This window comes from Rhea pennata, chromosome 1, assembly GCF_028389875.1.
Source record: "Rhea pennata isolate bPtePen1 chromosome 1, bPtePen1.pri, whole genome shotgun sequence".
NCBI classification, from domain to species: Eukaryota; Metazoa; Chordata; class Aves; order Rheiformes; family Rheidae; genus Rhea; species Rhea pennata.
The window spans coordinates 161,387,488-161,412,787 of record NC_084663.1 but is presented as its reverse complement, the minus strand read 5'-3'; the positions used below and the strand labels follow the sequence as shown (position 1 = coordinate 161,412,787).

At 39.6% G+C, this 25,300-nt stretch overlaps 1 protein-coding gene across 1 annotated transcript in view; it reads left to right on the top strand.

Annotated features, from left to right (window-relative positions):
* The first annotated feature begins 5,248 nt into the window (after positions 1 to 5,248).
* DNAJC3 (DnaJ heat shock protein family (Hsp40) member C3) overlaps positions 5,249 to 25,300 on the top strand; it is a 38,716-nt gene continuing 18,664 nt past the window's right edge. The window contains exons 1-4 of the mRNA XM_062566845.1: positions 5,249 to 5,479; positions 11,836 to 11,946; positions 15,669 to 15,793; positions 16,497 to 16,571. Coding sequence (XP_062422829.1) covers positions 5,398 to 5,479; positions 11,836 to 11,946; positions 15,669 to 15,793; positions 16,497 to 16,571 — 393 coding nt within the window. The 5' untranslated portion in view covers positions 5,249 to 5,397. The remainder of the gene's footprint in view (positions 5,480 to 11,835; positions 11,947 to 15,668; positions 15,794 to 16,496; positions 16,572 to 25,300) is intronic.

Genomic DNA, 25,300 nt, shown 5'->3' with positions numbered 1-25,300 from the left:
CGGGCAGGGGCAAGGATTGATGGTCCCAGGCTGGACTGGGGCCAGGGCTGGGGGTGCCCCCAAGGACCTGACAGAAGGCATTTTTTGCATCCATAATGCATTAACTGAAATAATTATCTGCACGTTTTGTAGAATGGAGGGGTATGCAATACATTTTCTCCTAGATGTTTTAATCTGAGAGGACAGGGGAAATGTTTCCTTAGGAACTGAAAAACAGACCCTTCAGTAATCTTTCTCTTGAAATCTTACAGTAATCTTACAGTGACGCACACCAGTAATCATTAACTCCAGTGAAAAGTTGACTTAACATGCTACAGGTATAATAATGAGTCTAGTCAGATTCTACGGTTATTTAATCTTTTCCTTCCTGTCAACTCCCTCTACTGCACATTTTTTTACATTTTAATGCCTGTAGTCATTCATTCTTTCAATCTTTCCATCACTTATTTTACATGAGAAAATTATTAAAATATACATTTTTATCAGAAAGTAATAAAGCATTTTCAAAGAAAGGTGTAATGAGCAACTCTCCCAAGTTTCCTCTGTGCCTCCTTGTTAGTTCTAACATGCCAGCACCAACTACGAATAATCAGTCTGAAGAGACAGTGCCTCAAGTAGTTTAATAAATTTAATTTTCAAGTTGGGTACTTTAGACCTTTCCACAACGAAATCTTCTTCTTTTCTTCAGATAACATAGTCTCTTTTAAGGGTTTGTCTTCAGCTAATGAGTCTAGCTGATTTTACTGCATCAACAGTACAATTCATTTATGTTCCTTTCTCCTAGACATGGTAGGAATTCAATTTAACTCTTCAGAAATGTCTGCAAACATACAGATTGAGAGTTTTATTTACTTAACACATAGGTATTACTGTAATAGCTTCCTCTTTTATTTGCAGTGAACACAAAAATTGTGCTGAGAACAGGATTATGAAGCTTTTTCACTTCTCATCCATGTGTATGAAATCTAAAATCACTGTCTCATATCTGATGACTTTTTGCTTCCCAGTAACTTCTTTCAGTATCTCAAGAATAAAAGAATTTTAGGTATTTAAAACAAAAAGTGCACCATAATTTTATCCTAGGGATACTTTTTTGACCTTTCAAACCCCTTTCTTATCCTGTCAAAATATGCATATGGCCAAGCATCTGAGGGGCCATACGTACCTCTGAGCTGAGGAGGCAGCAAGCTGCAGGCAGGGATCAGAGGCAGAAAGACTATGATTCCCCTCACACCCTGCCATTCCTGTGTGCAGTGGAGTTTGCCTGGAAGCCTCTGGGGATGCATCAAGTGCATCAAGCATAGTTTCAGCCTGACCCACTGCTAATCATCAGCACAGAGTCCAGCAACCGATCTGGGGACACAACTCAAAAGCAAGAAACATATCTGGACCACTTTCAGGCTCTCTGCACCTCAAGACAGGTTGGATATCTCTGCTCCAATGCATGGGTTTCAGTCAATGATCTCTGCTCTGTGAAGTTCAGATTTGCACTGTTGTCTATTATCTGACTTTTAAGGTATTTAACTTACATTTAGAAATTGTTGATATAATTGGAACAATAAACAGATCAATAAACACTAAAAATAAATCAAGGACCTACTTTATAATGCTTGGAAATCTCTGTGATTTTTTAATTGTGTGCATTAGATTGTTGCATGATTTTCTAGCCAGCTAGGTTACAGTTTTACACTGACTGGGACAGTTAACCATTTTTATAGGTAAGAAACAAATTGTATTAAAAAGGGAAAAAGTATCCTCTCTCAGCCTTAGAACCTCAGCTGAAAAGCATGCAAGGGAATGTATTACTCTCTTTCCTCTTTTATTTTTTCAAATTTTGTCATTTTAAGTACTCAGAAATCTAAGGGCCCAAAGTGCCCATTAGAACTTTTCATAGAATCAGTCATAGAATCATAGAATCAGTAAGGTTTGAAGGGACCTCTGGAGATCATCTACTCCAACCTCCCCGCTCAAGCAGGGTCACCTAGAGCATGTTACACAGGCTTGCATCCAGGTGGGCCTTGAAGATCTCTAGAGAAGGAGACTCCACAACTTCTGGGCAACCTGTGCCAGTGCTCCGTCACTCTCACAGGGAAGAAATTTCCCCTCACGTTCAGGTGGAACTTCCTGTGCTTCAATTTCTGCCCATTGCCTCTTGTCCTGTCACATGGGACAACTGAAAAGAGGTTGTCCCCATCTCCTTGACACCCTCCCTTCAGGTACTTGTACACATTGATAAGATTCCCCCTCAGTCTTCTCTTCCCCAGGCTAAACAGCCCCAGCTCTCACAGCCAATCCTCCTAGAGCAGATGCTCCAGCCCTCTGATCATCTTCGCAGCCCTACACTGGACTCTCCCAGTAGCTCCATGTCTCTCTTGTCCTGGGGAGCCCAGAACTGGACACAGGACTCGAGATGAGGCCTCCCCAGGGCTGAGGAGAGGGGCGGGATCACCTCCCTCCACCTGCTGGCAACACTCTTCCCAATGCACACCGGGAGACCAATGGCCTTCTTGGCGACAAGAGCACATTGCTGACTCATGGTCAACCTGTCATCCACCAGCACCCCCAGGTCTGTTTCTGCAGAGCTGCTTTCCAGCAGGTCAGCCCCCAGCTTGTACTGGTGCCTAGGGTTATTTCTCCCTAGGTGCAGGACTCTGCACTTGCCCTTGTTGAACCTCATGAGGTTCCTCTCTGCCCAGCTCTCCAGCCTGTCCAGGTCTCTCTTTTCAAAATCCTGAACTCAGCAAAACTCTGAAATTTCTGAAAACAAAGAAATGAAGAGTTAATAGGCGTACTATCCACTCTGCAGTAAGTATAGAACTTACCTATAGATTGCTACATTTAATGATATAAAGGATCACTTGGAGCAAAATTGTGATTGTGAGGAGGGGCAATACATGTGGATGATCTCCTCCTGTATTTTCTTTTTTTTTTCTTTTTTTTTTTTTTTTTTTGGAAAAGAGATTGTTAATTAAAATGTATTGCCCAGAATACTAGCTCACAGGTACTAGGCAGGGTCCTTCTCAGGACCTTGTGTCTTTTCAAGCTTAATCCAGACCTCTCACCACACCATATTATATTTGAGTAGGCTTCTCAGTTAATGAATAGAAACTACAGATTTAACTAAATCCACATCTGTCACTATATTCAAGTCACCATCTCTATCAGAACCAATGAGGAGCTTAAAAAGTCATTCATTGCTAACTAATGCCATCTGCTGTTACTATGTATATTACAAGCAATAACTCAGAAAATTCTTTGGCTTTTTCTCATTTGACCACTTCGAACATTAGTGTAGTCTTTGACATCAACTCTTTCACTCCGAAACTCAAGGCTGCTGAGAAAACTTGTTTCTGGCCCCAGACAGCTAAATTTTTATTGACCATTTCGAAAGACTTACTGCATTATAGCTGTGTTGGCTTGCTATTTCTGAAATTATTTCAAAAAAAAAAAAACAATGTTGGCATGTCATATGCATTTGTTCTTTTAAGTCTTTCTTCTGCATCTTGTCTGCTTCTGAAATTGCACAAGGGAAGATGTGTTAACATGTTTTCTTCTCCCAGGCTTATATTTAATCTCTAAATTATACCTTTTAGGAGTTACGATCACCAAGAATGTTCTCCATGGTTTATGGTTTCTTTCAAGAACTACTATGTAGGCATCAATGTACCTGATGACATCTTGAACACAGAGTGACAATGAAAAATTATTTCTCGTTGAGCACAGCCTTTTGCACTGTTCGCATTACACACTGTTTTTATATACTACTATGGGCATACTGAAATACCGATCTCCCTTATTAAATATTGACTCTTTATTAAGCATATACCTAGAATGGTATTTGGCCACTTTCATCTGAATGCTTGTATTTTGTTTCAAGGAATATGATGCTTGGACTGTTATGCTTGGGCAGTCTGTTTAGGTTGGTATTCCAGTATCAGCTACTGTTTGTGCTTTCTTCAGATTCCAGATTGTTTTCTCCTAATCCTGTTATTAAAGGTCCATTAAGTAGATTGCTATCTTTACTATCAGGTAATTACACTATTGCAGGTGTAATTTTCTCTATCACATTCACTTTATTTGGCTTTGGTCTAAAATGTTTTTTTGCTGACGTAAAATCATAAGTATTCATTTATTGTAACAGTGATTGCATTCTGCTCAGGTTCAGTTTTAGGCTTTCATATTTGGTCTTGCCCATAGTGTTACAGAGATGTCATGTTCTTCCTCACGCTGACATCTTCAGAATGCCATCAATTATTCATTTCACATCTACCACTTATATTATTCAAGTTCTTACTGTGAATATCTTCTGCAGCTGAAATTTCAAGGTGATCCTTTTGAAGCACCATCTTCCACAGGAAATACTCAAGAGGGGTAACGTACAGTTTTATTTGCTAGGCTGCTCTTTCAAGAAAAGCTTGTCCTAAAAAGGCAATGTGACCAGATCTTCAGAATGTGGGGAAAAAAAAAATCTGTGGTCATCAAATCAGATTTCTAGCCTCAAGTTTGTTACTGCTAGCCAGAATTCTCATCAGAACAAGATAAAATAATAATAATAAAAAAAAAGATGGAGTATAACTTTACATAATAGGCCCCTAATGTCAATGATTTATCCAACAATATAAAGCAGACGATTTAAAACAACAAACAAGGCACATACAACCTTACCTTTTCTGTGGTAACCGAGAACGCATTATATTTGCGTTATGAAAAAAAAAAAGAAAGAAAGAAAGGGAAAGATACTTCCGCACGGATGTTCGCTAGGTGCCAGGCAGGCTATCTCAGCCAAGCTTTGCTCTCGGGTTACCGCACGGAAATGCTGGGCTCTGCCAAGCCAGACACGTACCAGCCGGGTACATCCCTAGCACGGCTCCCGCCTGCCTGGCGGGCCGCAGGCGGCTCAGGGCATACTGATCGCCTGGACTTAGCCCGCGGACACCCAAAAGCCGGCCAACAGGCGGACAGGCAGCCGAGAAGGGGCCGCACGGGCCCCCTCAGCACTTCCCTGCCCGCCCGAAGGCGGCGCTGCCCTACTCATTCCTGCTCCTCCCACACCATCCCCCGCCGCTGTCCCCAGTGAGGGCAAAGCCCGCCGGGCGGCGGCTTCCTCAGCCTTCCTGCGCAGGCGCCGAGCGGCCGCCCGCCCACCCACCTGCGCAGGCGCAGTGGCGGCAGCGGCTTCCTGGTCCCCTGCCCGCGCAGGCGCCGTGGTGGCGTCAGCTCTCGGTGCGGTGCGGGCCCCGGCGCTGCCTCCACGTTTCCGAGCGCGAGGGGGGCGGGCGGGCGCGGCGCGGCGCAGCCAATCGGAGGCGCCCACGACCCATCCCGGACAAGTTGGAGCTCGTCGGCGCCGGGGCCGCCAGTGTCGCTGAGGGCGTCGGGGGGGGGGCCGCGGCGGAGATGGTGTCTCCCGCGGCCTCCGCCGGCCGCCTGGGCTCCGCGCTGCCCTTCCTGCTGGTGCTCTTCGACCTGCAGTACCAGGGTGAGAGCGGGGAAAGGGGCCGCAGCGACGGCGGGGGGCGGCGGGCGCCCTCCGCGGCGCCGCAGGAGGGAGGGAGGGAGGGAGCCGCCGTTTGGCTGCCGCTTTTGGTCCCTGCGGGCCGCCGTTAACGGTCGTGGCGGCCGAGGGTGCCCGGGCTGCTGCGCTTCCCCCCACGCGGCCCGCGGGCAGCCGCCATGGCCGGGCCGAGGGCCGGAGCGGAGCGCAGCGGCGGCCTCCCCCGAGGCGGCTGGCGGGGTCCGGTCGGCGGCGGCACGCGTCGCGGCAGCGCTTGCGAGGTGTCCGGAAAGAAAATGTTTTTCTGTTTTCGTGTCGGAGGAAAAAGGCGTTGCACAAGCGCCACCTCATCAGAGCTACTGCAAGGGGCGCGTGTGGTGAGGGCCACGGTCACTGCCTGTAACCTGCTGCGTTTCGCTGAAACTTGAGTCAGCGCTGCTTCAGGTCGTCGCGTGTGCGTTTCGCTTTCCGTGGCCTGCTGATAGGTAGCTAACTGGAAATGTGGTGGTGGCTTACGGCACAACTGTGCAGCAGCATCGAGTGGTTCTGTACTGGCTTCAAACTTAACGCTTCTGTGTCAGCTCTATGCAGCTTTCAAATTAAAAGGCGTTGGATTTTTTTGGGGGGGAGGGGGCTGTCTGTAACCTTCAGCTGTTGTTAGTGCCTGACCTGCAAATTTATTGACAGTGCATTTCATTTGTTCATGGTTTTTTTTTTTTCGTGTGTGTGTGTGTCACCATGAATATTTGAAGTTTGGTGAAGCAGTTTATCTGAACCTCGTGCAACCACTTTGCTTTTCAAGTATGCTGTCAGCAACACCTGTATAGTCAAGCTTATACTCACAAGCTCCTGTTAAGTTTATAGCTTGGTCATTTGCACAGTTGTTCAGAAATGCGGTTGCAGGTGAGGAACATCCTGTCCCTGTGAGGGGTAAACTGAGATGGAGCTGAAACTGTCAGTGCTCAGAATAAGTGTCTGGACTTGCAGCTAACCTGACTTGATAGTAGAAGTTCAGTTGAAAGATGTGCTAAATGAAAGAAAGCTTCAGCTGGCCAAGTGGCAACAGGAACACAGTTTAGCAAAGATGCTCTGTATATGTGACTACATGGTGGGGTGTTGAATTGCTTTTTTGGATTTATATTCTGCCGTTCTTGAAAGAAAAAGACCTAATCAAGGTCAAAGTATGCTTACAAAACATCATTGTTTTTTTCCCCCTACTAAGGATTCTTTACTCAGAAGTGCTGACCTATTCCAAGTATATTCTCTGTAAATGAGCAGTTTCATGGCTTTGTAGAATTACCAAAGCCACACTTTCTGATTTGGTGTACATTTTCTTAAATTAACTCTGATAGTTTAATAAATGTGTTTTGAGAGAGAGTAATAGAATGTGAGGTGATGGTACTTGACATTATTTACTTGTTATCCTCTTATTTCATGAGGCCGCTTCCCAGGAAATTCAGTTAAGAAGTGTAGATTTTCTTATGTTATTTCAGCTATGTAGATTTTTTTTTTCCAGCATTACTGGTTTAAACTCAAATATAAGTGGGAATTTTAAGGTTTATGTCTTGCTGTCTCAATTGTAGAAGTCTTCATTGCACCATGATGAATCAGTGGGACAAGTGAGTCTACTAGCTTTGAGTCTTAGAGTAAACATTTATGAAAACTAATTTATATGTGGCTAGTGGATGAGTTCAGTAAAAAGCTTTGGAATACTTGTTGGTGTGGCAAGTTGTAGTTTGCCCTTTACTGTTTTTATGTCCTGAATTTCTCCTCCTGGAAAACCCTGACATCCACCTGCTGAGTAAGCTTTCATTTAACATTGATTGTCTCTTGGGGAGATTCTGCCTTTGTGGATGACTGTCCAGCCTTATTGCAACAGAAAGAGATGCCTGAGGAGGAAAGAAGAGTGTGGTTTGTCTCCCCCCTCTCCTTCCCATACAATAAGAGGAAAGAGAAATGAGCTTTTGGTGTACAAAGGTCAACTTGTTTATTGTCAGAACACCAACCTTATTTGAAATGTTCCTTTTTTTTTCTTTAATCTTTCTGCTTGAGTTTTGGGGATATATAGATATGTTGGGGGGGGGGGGAGTTTCCCACCAAATCACCCCAAACTGCAATGGATAAAAAGTAGTCTTCTTAGAAGGAGAAGGTATGTTTGTGGCATGATTTTTTGGTTTGTCAATATTTGTAATGTGTATTAACTTTCTTTGAGAACTGAAGGAGTAAAAACTTTCTGGACTGAAATTATATGCAACTTAATTGGATCAGGGGACAGGGAAGGAAGCTGCCTCTTATGAGCCCTTTCATACTACTCCTGAAACTTTGTGATTGTTTATATACTTCTTGTTTTGTTTGGTGTTGGTCTTAAAATGGGTGCATGCATACACAAAAGGAAAGCCCAAATCTATTTTAAAATAGCTGCAATCTTACAACTGAAGCTAAGTGCAGGATAATCCTAGTCAAAAAGTCTCAAGACCCTTCTCCCCCATGATAAAATTATAAAATAATAGTTCAATTTCCAGGTTGAAAAAAAGGGGAGGGCATAGGAAGGAAATCTAAATGGCTGTAATTAATAACAGCATATATTTCTCCTTTGTGACTCTGTGTTGAGTCTTTCTGGTATGCAGTTATTTCTTTTGCTTGTTTACAGAGACTTCTTACCTAGCTCAGGGACAAGATTTTTTTTAAAAAAGAGTATTTTGTAGGGGAGATTTCTATAGGAAACATGAGAGGAATGTGTAGCCAAATGTGAAACTTGAAAGTCTGTTGAAATTGCAGTGTTTTCTTCAAGTTTTTAGTGTTGTTGGTTTGACTATTATGTAAGGATATAGTTAGAGTTCATATACTTATATACAAGTATTTTAGCAACAGTTATTCTAATAAATTATAACTTTCTGATAGGTTTTGGTTTTATTTGTGGTGAGTCTATTTAACTGGAAAAACAGGTTAGCTGCACCTGTGTGTCTTTACTGTGCCTTCTGACAGGCTTCTTTTCAGGTGTCAGGGCTGGTACCTTTTCTTATCTCACAGTACTGTTCCATTCTTGCATCAGGCTTGGACTTGGAATTTTTTCAGAGAATCTGACTTGAATTGACACCTGGGGCATACAAGAGTATGTGGTGGTCTGATGCCAATGCTGAAAATAGCAGCTTTTAGAAATAATAAAAATCATAGCTGTTAGTACTATTCAAATAAAATATTTGGAAGTTTTAAAAATGTTTATACTTGCTTTTTTTTTTCTTTCTTTTTTTTTTTTTTTTTTTTTGCATAAACTAAGTTTCTCATCTCACTGGAGCATACATAGCTTCATCTGTACTGCTGAGTCTTTGGTATTTGGCACTTTAATCACTGTCTGTCTGCTGGAAAAAGTTCTGTGTTTTGAGAAGCTTCAAGTTTTCTTTCCCTCCCCTTCCCCACCATTGAGCTGGAGTCCTTGTACCCTTTACCAGACCTGGAAATGAGTAGAGTCCCAAATAGGTTACCCAGAACTTGATTCCTAAAGCTGGTAGTACTGGTTCCTCTGTCCATTAACAAGCTTTACATGTCTATGGTGGGGTGTTTAATTAGAAGCATTGTTAAAGCTGAATAAGCAATACTCTTACATAGAAACGGAATAAACAGCCCAATAATTAGATCAGTGTACAGTGTTCCTGAAGGGTTGTGGTATAGGTCACTTTCCATCATGGTTGCACTGACTACTAGGCCATTTCTGGAGATCCCATGTTGTTCTGTGATGCTCAGCAACTTTCAGGGTCACGTTTCAGGGATATGTTCAGTAATTAGCCTTGTTCTGCAGGAATTGGGGAACCTGCAGTCCTTCATGGGGTTCCTCATTGCTCTGTACATGTTGCTGCTCTTTTCTTATACTCTACTTACCGGGTTAATCCTATGCTTTACTTACTGAGTTGCTGTTAATGGTCACATTTCTCATCTCTCTTATTTGCCACTGTTATCGTCAGTATTTTCAAGGTAAAAATGTCTCTCTTGCCTAATGTATTATGTAACTGTAAAGCGATATTGAAAATAATGCATGTGAAAGGCATTGAATAATACTGGTACATCTTATTGTGCAAACTCTGTTCTTAAAGCTATTCTCTTGTGACTAAACGTAAAACAAGGAAGCTCCTTTGGAGACTCGGACTCTGAGAGACTTGAATGCCATGTTTTTGTGGATGAAAGGTGCCCTTTTAATAGCTTTGTATTTTCTCCTTCCTCAAAAAGTAATTTAAAGCCCGGTTTCAGGATGGGAGGACTAAATGGGCAATTCAAATTGAGTTTTGAAAAATTTCAAATATGAGTATCTGGGGAGGGAGAGCAGGGATTGAAGCTTTTAACTTTTTGTTGTTGTTTCATTTAGTTCATGTTAAACACTGGTCTGTTTACGGCTTGATACTTGTTTTGTTCTTAGTAACCTCCAAAGCCAGTGAAATTTGGTTCTTTTCTTTTCTTTCTTCCCCCATCCCCCCAAAGAATTTTTCGGTCACTTTTTTTCAGCTTTTTTGTCATTATAAGAGATTGGCAGGCTGACCTTGGTCTACTCTGTGATCAAAACTAAGCCAGAACAGAAGCAAAAAATAAAGTGACAAATAAGAAAGTCATCTTTTCTGAAAATCAGTTATTCATGTAAAAGCTACCTGACAATATTACTGTATTCAAGAAATGTGCTGTCAAGAAATACTTCTGTACTGCTATCAGTGGAGTTGTTTTTATTTTATTCAGAGCTGTTTGCACTTAAACTATGGGTTTCAAAATCCATTTTAATAAGATTTGCAAGAAGAGTATGTGAGTAATACTACTGTCTTAATCTATTTAAACAAAAACTTTATTGACTTACTGTGCATATTTGTAAAGTCATTTGCATCAACTTAAAAACAAAAAAAGGTGGGTGAGATTAGTTTAGTTTGCTGTTCTCCTTCTAAAGCAAACAATTGAACTGAAACCCTTTGAATCCAGAGTTTGTTGAATTATTAACAATATTCAAGAGAGAGAACTTTTTTTTTCCAGTGGATTCAAGTGTTTTCTTCATTTTAATATAGACAGCCCAATGATTTTTTTTTTATATATGATGTGGAATTGAAAAAACTATGAACTGTATTAAGGAGTGGGAAGGAGAAATAAAAGATACCAGCTGTTGAAAACTGCTAGTTCTAAAATCTTGATGATTTGGTGGTCAGAAATAACTATTTTTTCATTACAGGTATTTTATTTTTGTGTAATCAGCTTGTAGTGTGAGAAGATTTGGTAAGCTCTCTTTTAATATAGCAGCACAGTGTAACGTTGTATTTGAACTCTGAGAAACAGAGTTCTCAGAATGCTCTTGAATTTTTGTGTTAGATGAATTATAATTTCTGTCCAAATTAGCTCATTATGAAACCTGAGTAAAAGAAATTGGTACCTTCTGATTCATTATTTTCTAATATAGTGTGTTTATTCTGGATTTTAATGTATTAACTTGCTTAAATGCGTGTGGAGTACATGCTCTCAGTAAAAGAAAGCAGTTTATGCAGTGGAAGTTTACTAGTTGCAACCTGACAAATTTTAATTGAAGTCTAAACTAAGAATAAAAAAAAAGTGCTAGAAGCAATACCAATTAAAGACCTCCATGGCAGAATTCGTAGTTTCAAACATGTCAGCATGTATTTGTAGTCCTCTACTACTATTTTTTTCCCCCTCAACAGTCTGTCTTCCCTTAGCGATTGAGAGGCAGCAACTCAGTAGTTTCCAAATCCTAGCACTTCTGAAACATACCACTTTGATATGGTTTTTGTACTCACTTAAATAAAAAGAGTAAGAATTTTAATTGTATATATTGAAGTTTGTGCTCTGAAAACAGTTTGATGTGGAAATGATAAAGATAAGACAAGAGTGTGTGCAGTAGATAAGCCAGCCTCTGAAGTAGCTAACAGTTCTCAGCTGAGTGCGAAGTTATTGGGAGGGTCATGAAATTTGACTTAAAACCTTTATTTGTTTGTTATGTGTGCATTATGGGTATATTCAGAAGAATTTACAGATTCTTCTGAAAATGAAGGCTCACATAGAAATACATTTTGCTAAGCTGTTTCTATAGTTGATACATAAAGCCTGATATGCAAAATGGTGCCGAATGTATAGAATGGGGCTGGATGTACATACTCTGTTACTTCTTGTAAAGAGGTGCATCACAATGTTTATCCACTTACTTTGATATCCTCTTCAGGGAGAGGAAAATTATATTGAAAGTTTATTAGGCTGCAGGTTGTTGTAATAAGAGAAAATGTGCCTTTAAAAAAAAAAAAAAATCATGGCTTTTGGTATAATTGAACTCATCAATCAAAGTATTGATCGTTTCCTTTTTCTTTAAGGAGCTGAATGTGGAGTAAATGCAGAAGTAGAAAAACAACTTGAAATGGGAAAGAAGTTATTGGCTGCTGGACAGCTAGCAGATGCTTTATCTCACTTTCATGCAGCTATAGGTATGTATTTGAGGAAAGTAACTTTTGCACTGAAATACCTTTCATTTCCTATATTTGCTTCGTTAAGTAGCCTTTCTTACAAATTGTATGACTCTCAAACTGAGGCACCTTCATGCAGCAGTTTGATCTTGAACAGGCACAAACAGAGAGGCAGTAGTGTATTTATACTTTGCTTTTGATAAAATAAACTGTTAAATAAGCTATGTGATGTGTGAACACCTTGTTTCAAGCTGGTTGTCTGGAAGCAGTTAGACTTAGTGTTACCATCTGATGAGTTGCTCCCTGTGTTAAGATCAAATTTAATCTTTATTCATAAGCAAAGTCTGGAAAATTTCATAATGGAGTTTGTCCGTGCTTTCTTCTTTTCTAACACTATGGAAAATATTAAAAATATAACCTTACTTTTTAAAAATTTTTCAGTGGGCGATGACGTCAATTAAAATGATGTACAAGTTTGAGATGTTAAACTAATAGTGAAGAGCATGTTCTGCAATTAACTGTCCCTTACGTATTCAGCAAGTGAATGAGTTCAGGTGGTTTGAGTTTTCAACAAACTGAGTTAAATGTGCGCTTGTATAAATTTTAAAGCAGTTTTGCCGTGTCAAGTCTTTGAATTGAAACGCAGAAGTGGACAGTGGCACCAGTGAGGAGCAATGGCCGTTAATACTTCAATTTGACAATTACTTGTGTTTTTATTTGATAGACTTTGTAAGTGCAGTATCTACATACCAAGGTGTTAAGAAGTAATTAGTCATACCATTGAGACTTTTCTGTTTGGGCCATGTTCTAAAAGTGAAAAGCAAATGAAATAGCTGAACTATTAGTATTTCCTTTGAGCTCGCTAATATCAACTTCCCTTATAAAAGGGGAGTGGACAGGGGAATCTCCCCTTTCTCTGTGCTACAGGAATATTCTCTCTGTGGGGATGGTTTCTTACTCCCTTTGCTCCTTGTGTTGCTGGCAAAAATTCCTGTGTGGTCTGAGTGGTGTTAATGTATTTCATTATTTTTGTTTGGGAAGCTTTAATTTGGATTTGATGAACAGTCCAGTTTAGCATGGAACCATGTGAATGCTGGTGTTGTTGCAAAGGGCGAAGTGGTGTGAGGTAGGATGAGCTGTGAGGTGCCTGTAAGGGATGAACCCCGCTCTTGTGCTAGCAGTGCTCAAGCAGCTGGTTGGCACTACGGTGTGATTGCCTCCCTTCTTACTTTGCTGGGATTTTTAGTACAATGTTGTTTTGAGTTTAATAGCCTAAACTTTCATCAGACTACTTTTTATACTTTGCCTTTTCAGAAAGATTTTAAGCATAGGTTATGTACTGTGTCTGTAGAAGAGGAGAGAAGTTTAATTTTGCCTGTGTGGGATCAGAGCATGTGTGAGGTAAATAGATCTTTTCATGTCTGGCCTCACCCAGCCTTTTTTCTTTTTCGCAAATATCTAAAATGAAGCTAGTGTCTAGTTTTCTTCTCTTTGCAGTTTTATTTTTAACATTTTCTTCAGTCCCATCAAGTTGATGGTTTATGACTTCTCTCTGGGTTAAATATGAATTCCTATTCAGTACTGTTATTGGGGAACTCTGAGTCAAAACTGTTCTGGCTGTCAGGTCATCATTCCTGATGCTGGAACATGCTTTTTGGGTTAGCTCTTTCCTATCTTCTCTCAACCTGTGTGCATTAAGTTCCTCATTTTCAGCTATTGATTTGTGCTTAGTGTACACCTTTAAGTATACACTGTAGGACTCAGTACCAACTTCTTTATTTTGAAGATGGTAGTATTTGAATTTAGCTGATATCCACAATGCTAGTATACAAGGTGGCATGTACTTTGAGGGCTTTTACTGAACTTTGATAGCCAAAAGATTGTAGATGAAGAAAGTGGGTATTTTTTTATAGTGTGACTTGAACTAATGTGTTGGTTATAAAGATGACTAGCTAAGAAGCTCAGTTATCTGTCGTAAGATATTTGGCAATGCTATTTTTCCATTTATTTTGAAGTTGAGCTTTAACCTCAAATAAAGTGAGGAAGAGAAATACTATTTTTTTTTCCTTAGGTAAGGGTGGTCTCTGCAAACTCTATATTGATTTTAATAGCATAGGAAAAACCTTACTGTCTTGTAGATGTACTGTGTGTGTGTTTGGGTAGCTCAATTTCTTTCTTTCTTTTTTCTTTTGAGAGCTCATGGTAACTTGTCACTTGCTTTTTTTCACAGAATCACAGAATGTATAAGGTTGGAAGGGACCTCTGGAGATCATCTAGTCCAACCTCCTTCCTGAAGAAGGTCACCTAGAGCATGGTAGACAGGGTTGCATCCAGGCGGGCCTTGAATATCTCCAGAGAAGGAGACTCCACAACCTCTCTGGGCAGCCTGGTCCAGTGCTCCATCACTCTCACAGGGAAGAAATTCCTCCTCGTGTTCAGGCAGAACTTCTTGTGGTTCAGTTTCTGCTCATTGCCTCTTGTCCTCTCACATGGGACAACTGAAAAGAGTTTGTCCCCATCCCCTTGACACCTTCCCTTCAGATACTTCTACACATTGATAAGATTCCCCCCTCAGTATTGCTGTATTATGAAATATGCTGTATTTTGAAATACAGCGTAGAGGGGAGTATTCAGAAAATCCTTTTAGTGGTCTGAATTTTGGGTTCAGAGGCTCATGTTTGCTTCCTGTAAGGGTATAATTGGGGTAGAGGGATAGTGTAGTGGTTATCATATCTGCTTTACTTGCTGAAGGTGCTGGGTTCACGCCTCAGTGGAACCAGCAGCAGGAGGCTGGACTAGATGATCTCCAGAGGTCCCTTCCAACCTTACTGATTCTGTGATTCAAGTCAGTAGTGCTGGACATCTTGGTACAGAGACACTCTATTAGCTTTCTGCAGAGACGGTGTGGATTGGCTTGGCTGGTGTTGAATCAGTGTAAAGAAGTCCTGCTGACCTTATGGGTCTTAGGTTTAGCTCAGTTGATTAGAGTGTAATGCTAATAATGACAAGGTCGTGGGTTCGATCCCCTTGCAGGCCACTCTTTAGAGGGTTGGACTAGATGATCTCCAGAGGTCCCTTCCAACCTTACCAGTTCTATGATTCTATATCCCTATGTACTGGCCTAGAAAGTATGAAAATTGCTGAATTTTGAAGTTCCGCCAGGGAGCAACATGGAATGTGTTAGCTTTGAAATTGGCCTTCCAGTTTAGATATTCTTCGTGCTTTTGTCTGCCGTTAATACGGGATTTTGGTGCCACTCTAATATTAAATAAAGAAGTTGCTTCTATCTAAATGAAGTAAAGGGTTTTTGCACTCTCAGTTGCCAAGGCTGTACCCTCAGAGAAAGGGAGGAGCAACCATACTGGACTGAGATAGATCGGTTGTTTTGGGATTGCTTGCATCCTGTATGATGGACAGGGACTAGGAAGGAGAATGATGAATTAAGATGCTTTCAAAAGTAGGCCTGCAGTTTGAGATAAAGGCTTAGTATGCAGTGACTCCCCCCACCTGTACCCTTCAAAACTCTTATTATTTGGAATTTACTGTGTTTCTATTATCTGTATTGTTGCAATCAAACTGTATTGGAAACATTACTTGGAACAAACGTTATGTTTTATTGATAAATACTTTTTTCCCGGTGGCTTAAAACTCAAGTAATGTGTTTTTAGTCATTACAGTTCAGCTGTACCCAAAAGTTCAATTGCTTTGAGACAGTGTTCTGATTACTGTTCATTCACTTGCAGAGGGAGACTCAGATAACTACATTGCCTATTACAGAAGAGCCACAGTGTACTTAGCCATGGGCAAATCTAAAGCAGCAATTCGTGATTTAAGTAAAGTGGTTGAATTAAAGCAGGACTTCACATCAGTAAGTATTACTGGAATTGAAAATTGTTCAAGCATAAAAAAAAATTGTTTAGCAAAATCTGAAAAACACCTTTCTTTGAAACAAAGTACAGGGGGCTTTAAATAGGAAAAATAATAGCAATGGTATGTGCATGAACTCTGAGCATGGTCTAGCCAGTTATTCGAATAACAATAATAATTTTGAGTTCCTGTTTCCCGTAGATTTTTACTGAACATTCTAGTACTCTCACTTGCAGCTTTGTACTCTCAGTTGCCAAGGCTGTACCCTCAGAGAAAGGGAGGAGCAAGTGCCTCTGCTTTCTTTTGTCTTAATTGGTATTTGCTTTGAGACACCTATTCTCCATATGACCTGTTCTAGCCTCCTTATGAGACTGTTGGGATTTCTGACTTCCCTTTTGTTCATTTCTGCTCATCACATAGGGAGGGATTGCTTCACTAGTTGGAGGTTGATGCTAGAGTCCTTTCCATCAGTTTTTTTGCCTCTTATATCCATTTGCAGTGGCATGTTCTGTTCAGCATACAAAGAGGCCTAATAAGAACATTGTCAAATTGATAAGGTGAAGAAAAGGTGATGTCATCTATGATTCAGCTTGTTAGCTGTAGTAAAAGTAAACATCTTTTTCTATTAAAGGGAAGTGAAACTTATTTTCATGCTTTTCAGTGTTCCAATTTGCAAATCAAAGTTATCTTTCTCTTCATTTCAGGCAAGATTACAGAGAGGGCACTTGCTACTCAAACAAGGAAAATTTGATGAAGCTGAGGATGACTTTAAAAATGTGGTAAGTTGGAGGGCTAAGTTGAACTACATCAGTGCTTTTAAATTTAAGTTCTAAGCCAACCCTTAGAGAATGTGTGTGTAATGTGGGTGTATATATGTAAGTATAGTATACACATACATACATGCACCTGAGTTTGAGCTTGCCTTTAAAGGTGCTATAGATAAGCCACCTTGTATAAATAAATGACTGATAATATTTCAGTGGAGTAATGAAGATGAAATCAAAAAGGTATTGCATAAGGTAACAGCACTTTGAATGAAAAGTCTTTTTTTGTCAAGCACTTTGTGATCTGTGCTTCGTGACATCTTTACTAGGGAACAGTCGTCTTGCAGCAAAAAAGGGTAATAAGAATACCATTGTAGTGACACGGGACTCAAAGTATGTAATTGAACCCAACTTTACGTCGCCATATGCGGGCCCCACTGGGAGATAAGTGGGGACCACCTGGATCAACTTTTGAAGATTCTTGTATTTTTCCACTGAGTACAGAAGGATTCTGGGGCTCTTAGTTCAGTTACTGTGATTAAGTGCCTAAGATAAAGTGGATGAATCCAAATGGCATGCATGTGCATCTCTTCTCATCTGCAAAGTCATTCCCCAGTGGGCATGGAAGTATCAATATTTTCTTTCTGTGATCAGGAAGTGTCTAGAGCTTTCATACAAGTATGATTGGATATTACTCAGAGTATTCATTCTTATATTTGTTCATTCTTCAAGAGTTGCTGGTTTGTTGAACAGCTTGCTTGTCTTGTATGCCAAGTGTAACTATATGCTGTCTTATTGGCTTACTTTGAAGTGTGTGAGCAAGAAAGCAGTTCTGTGATGCAGGTTATTGATGTCTGATGGAAATCTTACGAGTATGAAAGATGAAAACAGAGTGGTTTACAATCCTCCAAGATACATCTGCAGTGCAGTTGGGAGGTATAGCTGCAGGGCACTTGCAGGTATAGATGCACCCAATAGTCTTTACATTGGCAGTAAACCTGCAGTAGCTTATTTTGAAATCCATACTGCAGTAGCTCTGCTTGCTCCTTCTTCAGTGAGTTACTTAGGAGTGAGTGTGCAAACTGCAGCTGCACATCTGGTTGCAGTGCAGCCCTGCTGTTTGCAAATGTAGGAGAATTTTTGGTCAGCTCTGATTAACTGAGGACGTAGTCGCTGCAGTAGCAATTACACGATATTGGTGTCGGTTCTGAGTTTGTGTGCATCTCTTTGCAATTACAGTTTCTCTGAGAATTTGTTGTTTGATACCACACATGGAAATGCTTCTCCAATCAACTATCAAGTAGTTTGCTTTTTCTTCCCAAACCGGCTGCAGAAATTTGTGGATTGCTGCCTTCAGTCAGTCAAATGGTTTCAGTCCAACTTCAAGGCTTGATTTAGCCAAGCCTTAAATCTGCTAAAGGAGAGCAGAGTTTCTTTTCAGAGGATGACTAATACAAAAATACGGCATTGGTCCTAAATCAGAGTTCCATTTTCTTTGGTTCTATGAACAATTGTACTTTAAAAATACATTGTTTGCTGTATTCTTTGATAAGGGCACAATCTTCAGTTAAATGCAGTCTATTCAAGCAAAATAAGACAATATTTAAAAGAATCCTTTATAATAGGTTAACATATTAATTTGTGGGGTTTTTTTTTAGGTGATCCTACATGTCTTGCGTCTTTACGTAGAATACCTATAGGTAAATAGGTATTTATTTCAGTGACTACTGAGCAAATTTCCCTTGTTTCCCTCTAAATCTTGTGGATAGATTGTTTGGTTGTTCTACCAGTGCTTTTTGTCTAAAAAAAACCTAGTTGTACTCTTTCAACCCATTTAAATGTAATTTCATACTTAAGTGTAATTTCAAGGCATGCGGAAGTAAGGTTCACAGTGCTGTGAAATGTAGTAACATTCTGTTTCTTTAAGTGTTTTTCTGTTGTTCTTTGTTGCCGTTGGTTTGTATATGAGAGCAGGGAGGGGGAAGATGGCTATTAGGGGTAAAATGGCTTTCTAAATGATTTCCAAAAGTTGTACATCCAGACTGTGCATCTTTGCTACCAGAAACAACGAGGGCAGGGTAACTAGTGGCCACTCATTACCAGGAAGCTTTGACTTGTGTTGTAAATCAGTTGGTGAGATGTCAGAAGAAATAAGCTATACCTTGAAATATTTTTTTTTCTACTATTTGGACTGATACAGCTCAAAGAAATGCCAGTGAGATATCAAAAATTTACAGAATTTAATTTTGGATTTGGATACCTGAAGTCATGTATTTGTGATGTGGGCATGTAACCTCTAGTTCTGCTTTTCAGCTGAGTAAGTGTAGATGAGGATCTGAATAGTTGTCCAGATTCTGACTGTGCTGGCAGGATATCCACTGACTAGAAGGAGAGATTAAACACCTAGCAGGCAAACAAATGTACGTATCCAGATCTGGAGCTAAATTATAGTAAGGCTTTGGCTGTTCAGTATGTGTTGTGTGTATGTTCTAATTCTATGAACAGTGTCAAGGTCAGTCACTAGGCATATATTTGAACCTTTAAAGTCAAATATCATTAAAAGATGCTGTATTTAAAGAAAATATTGATGGAAAGAAATTTTTAACTGTAAAGGAAGTCTCCTTATTTTGAAGAAAAATCATCCATTTACTTAGAGCGCATGTTTTCAGTTTGGACCTTATCTAGAATAGGTAGTTTTGAGGATATCATAGGCCCACAAGAATGAAGGAGAGGGCTTTTTTGTTGTTGTTTTAATATGACAGCTTTTACTTTGTGTTAAATCCTTCCCTGAAAAAAATAACTGTGTAGAGGAGATGGACTTGTTGAGGCCAGTCGTTCCTGAAGTAGATTGTATGCCTTTGGAGGGTACTGGATGTGTACTCTCTTGTGTGGCTTCACTGGACATCTTTTTCTATTTGTCAGGTGTTGATTTTAAGGGAAGAGATCAAATTTTAGAATCTTCCCCGCTTCTGCGCTGGGGAAACCAAATTAGGATGGGGAAATTAAGTGTAATAGTTCTACTTGGACCACTCAAGGATAGAGAGGTAGGAGTGAGGCCATTTGGTGTTCCTTGTGTGCTGCTTGCAGTAGAGGAGTCAGTGTAATTGATAATACCCTCTGAAACTCCAGAGTGACTAGGGTAATGAGCAGTCTGTAAAAGATATTTTCTCTTTGTGTTGTAGAGGTCTGTCGAACCCTTTTGTATACCCTGTTAGCTGAAATGAATGATTAGGACACTTGAGTAAAGGGGAGTGACTCAGATTTACCCCTTGATGTGTTAGCAAAAATGAGAGATTTAAGAAAACGCAGTTCTGCTTAACAGTTGTACTGCACTGATGAAGTTCCTACGTTGGCCACTTTTCCTTCCTTCTACACGTGCGTGCATGCCCACCCACCCACCACTACTCCTCGCTTGTGGAAAAAACGCACACTCGATTTGCAAAGGAAAAGGTATTTTCAAATCTAAAACCTAGAGGATGAAAAAACTTTTAACAGATGTCAGTAAAGGGGTCTAATCCTTGTCTCTGGAAAACCCTGCATGGAGTGGGGGTTAAGCAAACATCCTTCATTGGTTTTAGAAATTCTTGATCACAGTGGAGGGATAGTATTTACTTCTCTGCTACAACTTTGGTCAGCTGTTCGTGTGCTTTAATTCAAGTTCTTCCTGTTCTCATTAATAGTTTCTAAATAACAGAAGTCAACAGGGCAGATTTGAGGACTTGTCAACATTAACATCTAAGGCCTCAATCCAAGAAAGCCTTTATTTATCTTTTATTTTTACTAAAAATCATGTATTTAAAGGGTTCCTGGTGTGCTTTGCTTGACAAAGGCCCTCTGAAAAGGAGGCAAGTGATGCAAGTCCTGTCTGCCTCCTGTTGTGTGCCTTCTGCTATTGCCTGTGGCCCCACTTGTGAGGGAGGGCTTTATAAAAGTAGTATTGGAGAAAGTGGCAGAATGATAGCTACTGAATTCTGTAGAAAGCATGAAAATCCAACGGGCGTTAGCATAAGACTTCTGTCTGTGCCACAGGAAAAGTGTGGAAAGGGCCAAGTTGCCATATTTCTTCTAAATTCTTTTTTAGATTCACTATAGTGTTAACAGGTGCAGTTCATGACAACACAGTGTAAACTGAGATGTCCTAAATAGACTTTCAAGGGAGAAAGAATTGTATAATCATTTAGAAGTTAGAAATTAAAAGTGTCATTTCTTACTCCACTAGATGTCAGCCAAGACTAAGTGACTGAGTGTTACAGAGTTAAAAAAACGATACTTGTTTTTTAGTATGTGAAAGCCTTCTGTTGCTGCAAAATGAACTGAACAATATTTTTCCATAGTTGCTTAGTATGTGTAATAACACTATTTTGGATGTAGGTGAGGGACACCATCTTCTCAAGTTAGATCTTGCAGTACTGTACAGTAAGGTATTAAGCAAGGTCAGATTGGATATCTTGAAGTTCTCTTATACTGTCAGGTGGTCTTAGGAGATTCAGATTACAGTTAGTGTTAGATTGCTTCATAGTTTCCTCTGTGGTGGTGTGATCATCTGATGCTTCCTTTTTTTTTTTTTTTTTTTTTTTTTTTAAATGGGAGGAAAAGGTAAAAAAAAAAAAAAAAAAAAAAAAAGGTATGTAAGTTTTTTTTCTTTCTTCCATCTGTCTAAAATTATAGCTGTGCTACCCTAATACACTGCTATGCCAGTACAGAATTTTCCTTTATGCTATATTTCTGAGGTTAGGAATGTTTGCATCTTAAATAGCACAAGCTATGAGATTTCCTTCAATTCCCCTCAATGTTTTTCGCAATCAATTAACTTTTGTTATCTGTGCACTATAAAAAATAAAAGAACAAAACTCCAGAATTTGTAGGTATCTGCCCACATTAGTAACATTGCCTCACTGTAAGCAAGCTAAATTATTTTTAAAAGTATATTTATTGGAGAACTGCACTGTGAAGTTTCTTAATATTTTAAGCAACAATATTTAAGGATGTTTGTGATGTTAGTATCTGTGTATATTATGTACTGTGGTACGTAATGCTACAGCTGAATTGCCTGTACATCTTTAATCTAGGCTTGAGCATACAGGTTATGAGTGTGTTTTTTTTTTTTTTTTTTTTTTTTTTTTTTTTTTTGTGAAGATACCTACTATTATTCTTCCTGACGATTCCCATGTTAAATGCAAAGCTTTTTGCTGTGTTATTAATGAAAAGCTAGATATTCAGAGCGAGTGGAAAGGAAGATGTAGAACTATATAGCTGGAAACAAGGCAAGTCTGTGGCAAGCCAGTTAGCTTACTCATATTTTGTAACTCTTCCGTAAACTTCAAGAGGAGAGGGAGGAAGGGGAGGGATTCTGAGGCAGAAAGTCCTGACAAACCTTAGCACACAGTCATGTGCTCTGTGTTCATGTTTTCCAGTGGTGTGTTCTGTAACAAGTTTTCTGTATTTGAGGATCCCTTCTTTAAGATGTTAATGGAGATCATTGTAAAGCCTTGTTAAATAAAAGAACTTATTGCTGATCCAAAGAATACAATTGTAAATTACATGTGGGTGCAACACATTGCAATAAATAATTGAATTAATTCAAACTGGCACGTGGTGTCTTCAGGGTAGCTGCATTTGACACACAAAATGAAAATAGATCCCATATAGTTTGTCTACTGTTAGTCTAGATTCAATTTATTTATCACTGCAAATATACCATTTAAGTGTTTCTGAAGCAGTAATATTACTGCATTATATTTATCTTTATAGCTTTGTGTGTGGCTGTTGTAATTTTTTTGTATATGGCTGACATGTTGACCAAGTTATGAAAATAAAATTCTCGATCCTGCTGTACTAATTATATAAGTGGTTTCTCAAATAACAGCATTAATCATTCAGTTTGTTAAAATGCTTTTCTCAGCAGAAAACTTGTATTTGCAGTCAAATATCCAGCATTTACAAGCCTGTCGTACATGTGGTTTTCATTACTTCAAGTAGAAATAAACTAAGCACTTTCTCGGTGCCAAAAACTGCTGTTTTTCATGAATTGAATTACTAATGTCTTTTTGCAGATGTCCTGGGTGCAGCAAGGTAAATGTTGGAAAGTGTGTTTTGTGTCAAGTCCTTAAGTTAGAAAGTTCTGTGGAAGAAGCCAGCTTTCCTCACTGGTAGTGAAGAAGAGAAAAATACAAATTCAAATGCTTCTAAAGCTGCGTTTGATGAATAGAATGAGGATCATGACTTTGTTCTCTTTAATCTTGCTCGCTTGCAGAAAAAGTGGGGAGTTTTTGCTTGCTCTAGAATGTTCGCCCCATATACTGAGATTAGACTGTAAATTAAAAATAAAGCAGCATTTACAGTAGTAAATCTGTGATAGAGAATTACTCTTTTAGTAGTAAAGACATCCCCTGATATTGGCCTTCATTGCTTCCTGTGAAGGAAACAGCAGTGGGATTTCTTGCTTTTTTTGTAATGAATGAAAGCTGCTGTAAAAGATGACGAGTGCTTGTTACTGGAACTTAAACTGCTTTGTACTCCTGGACAGGAAGAGCACATGAACTGCCAAACTCTAAATGCTTACAGTTCAAATTTTTTGACAGTCCTTTGCATCAGCTATAAATATCTCCAAGGCTTTTGGTCTGCATATAGCTGCTCTTGAAATACCTGTAATATTCTAATTTGGGCACTGTCTTCTGCAGAGAGTGAAATTTTGATCAAAAACTGATCTAAATAGGGGGTTCTCAAGTTTAACTTGCTTGGCTGTTGTCAAAAAGAGTGAGTTGACCCACAGCAGCGGTAGTAGTGATTACGGCAGCTTCTTGCTCTGTACTGTCATGTGTATGTCTGAAAGGCATGTGTTGCTTCTAGTCTTGCATTTTGTTCAATTGGAGACAATACATGCGACTTTTCAGTTCTGTGCCAGACCATGGGAAAAGACTTAATGTCTCCTACAGTGAAAAATGAGAAGGCTTTTTTTGAGGGTAATGGTTGATCTTGATTGGTTCTGTGTACCACTTTGACATAGTTAGCTTGCTGGTGGTGTCATGTGTATAGCTATTTGCAAGTACTTGCTCTGAATTGGGGAAATAACTTGTTAAGTTGCCATTTAGCAGGCTGCATTTGCCAGCATTACTGGTCCCATCTCTCAAATACGTCTGTAACAAGATGATGTGCCAGGATCTGTATCTTTCAAATACTGCTACACTGTAGTTATTCCGAGATCTGCCCCATCATCTTTGGTAGATGCTGCGTGTCTCTGCTCTCTGGCTGCTACTAACTGTTGCAGTCTGTTTAAATCCGATGTTTATTGGGAACTGGAACCACTTGTCTCTCTTCAAGCCAATGGTAGATGTTGCTAGGAGTTCTCTGCTGGCGCATTGCTGCGTTTGCTACCTGCCAAACAGTATGCAGTATGACCTGGATGGTGCAGCACTGAAAATACTAAACAACTGAGCTAGGTTGCTCCTTAGGAAAGTTTGATTCCTATGATGCCGTATGTTCTCTTGTTAAGACTTATTTTCTGTCGTGCTGGGTATTTTTTGTTTGGGAGTTTTAGAGTTTTGCTGTTTGTTTTAATCATTTACCATATTCTATGTAGTGCAGTAAGATTTCAGTTTTTACTATACATTTCATTCACATACCAAATTCAATAACTTGAGATCTGGATGCATGATGAGATCTCTTCTTTTCTGCCTTTTCCCAGTAAGTGGTATCTGTTCCTTTGCTTTGTTAAGTCAGACTGCAGATGACTGGCTTGGTCAGCCACTGCTCTCTGCTGCCTCAAGTACACTCATCATTCAGTTGCAAGTATTTACCACAATTGTAGCTTAGTTGCTTTTTGACGCAGTGTATGTACACTTGCAGTCTCTGTCTACTCTGGTGCCTTTAGATCACAGTTGAGATAGTTTTGCTTTCTTGGGAGAGGGAAAAAAAGTTCTTTAGCTTTTCCCTTGTTTTCCAAGCCTGCAAAGCTTGGAATATGCTGTTTTTAAGTACTGGCTTTGACATTCTATGTTACCAGTCCGTGCTGGCTCAACTAGAAAAGCTACCATGACAGCTTCTTAGCTGCCATATGTAACCTAGTCCACCTTTGGATGAAAGGAGATGCTAGAGATGCAAATGTATTGTATGAGCTTAGTGGGATTGTCAGCGTAAAGCTCTGTCTGTGCTTTTCCGTGGATACTACTGGCAATTGTTTTAGCTGCTAGAGGCTTTTTACGCCGTTCTTTGAGAGCGTAAAAGTATGCTAATGGCCATACCTTGGTGACATAATGAACATGGTGAGGCACTTTCATACTTAAGTAAAACTGTAGTTGCAGCGAAACATTAGGATATGTAATTGTTTAGGTTTTAGTACAGTATTAGATTTTTTGTAAATAAAAGTATTTGTAGTTAAGTCTGCTAATGTCCTGACACTCCAGTTTTTGCTAACGCAAGCTGAAAAGGAGACGAACTAAGAACTTATTATGATAATCAGTATTAAGTATTTATAAATGTTATAATATGAACTCATTGAACAAGAAAGTAATGCGCCCTGGTCATATGAGTAACTGCATATTACACCTATGGTTACCTATGTATTTCTACTGGCTTTTATGGTACGTGTTTCAAGTTCTTTGTTTTGGTGGATGCATGCATGCTTGCTTGTATGGTTTCATTAATTAAATAAAGATGCGGAGCTGAAACGTCTTTCCAGTTTCAGCACAACATGCAAGCTTACTGCATTACTCTGCTCTGGTAGGTGGAGAGTGGTCACATTACTT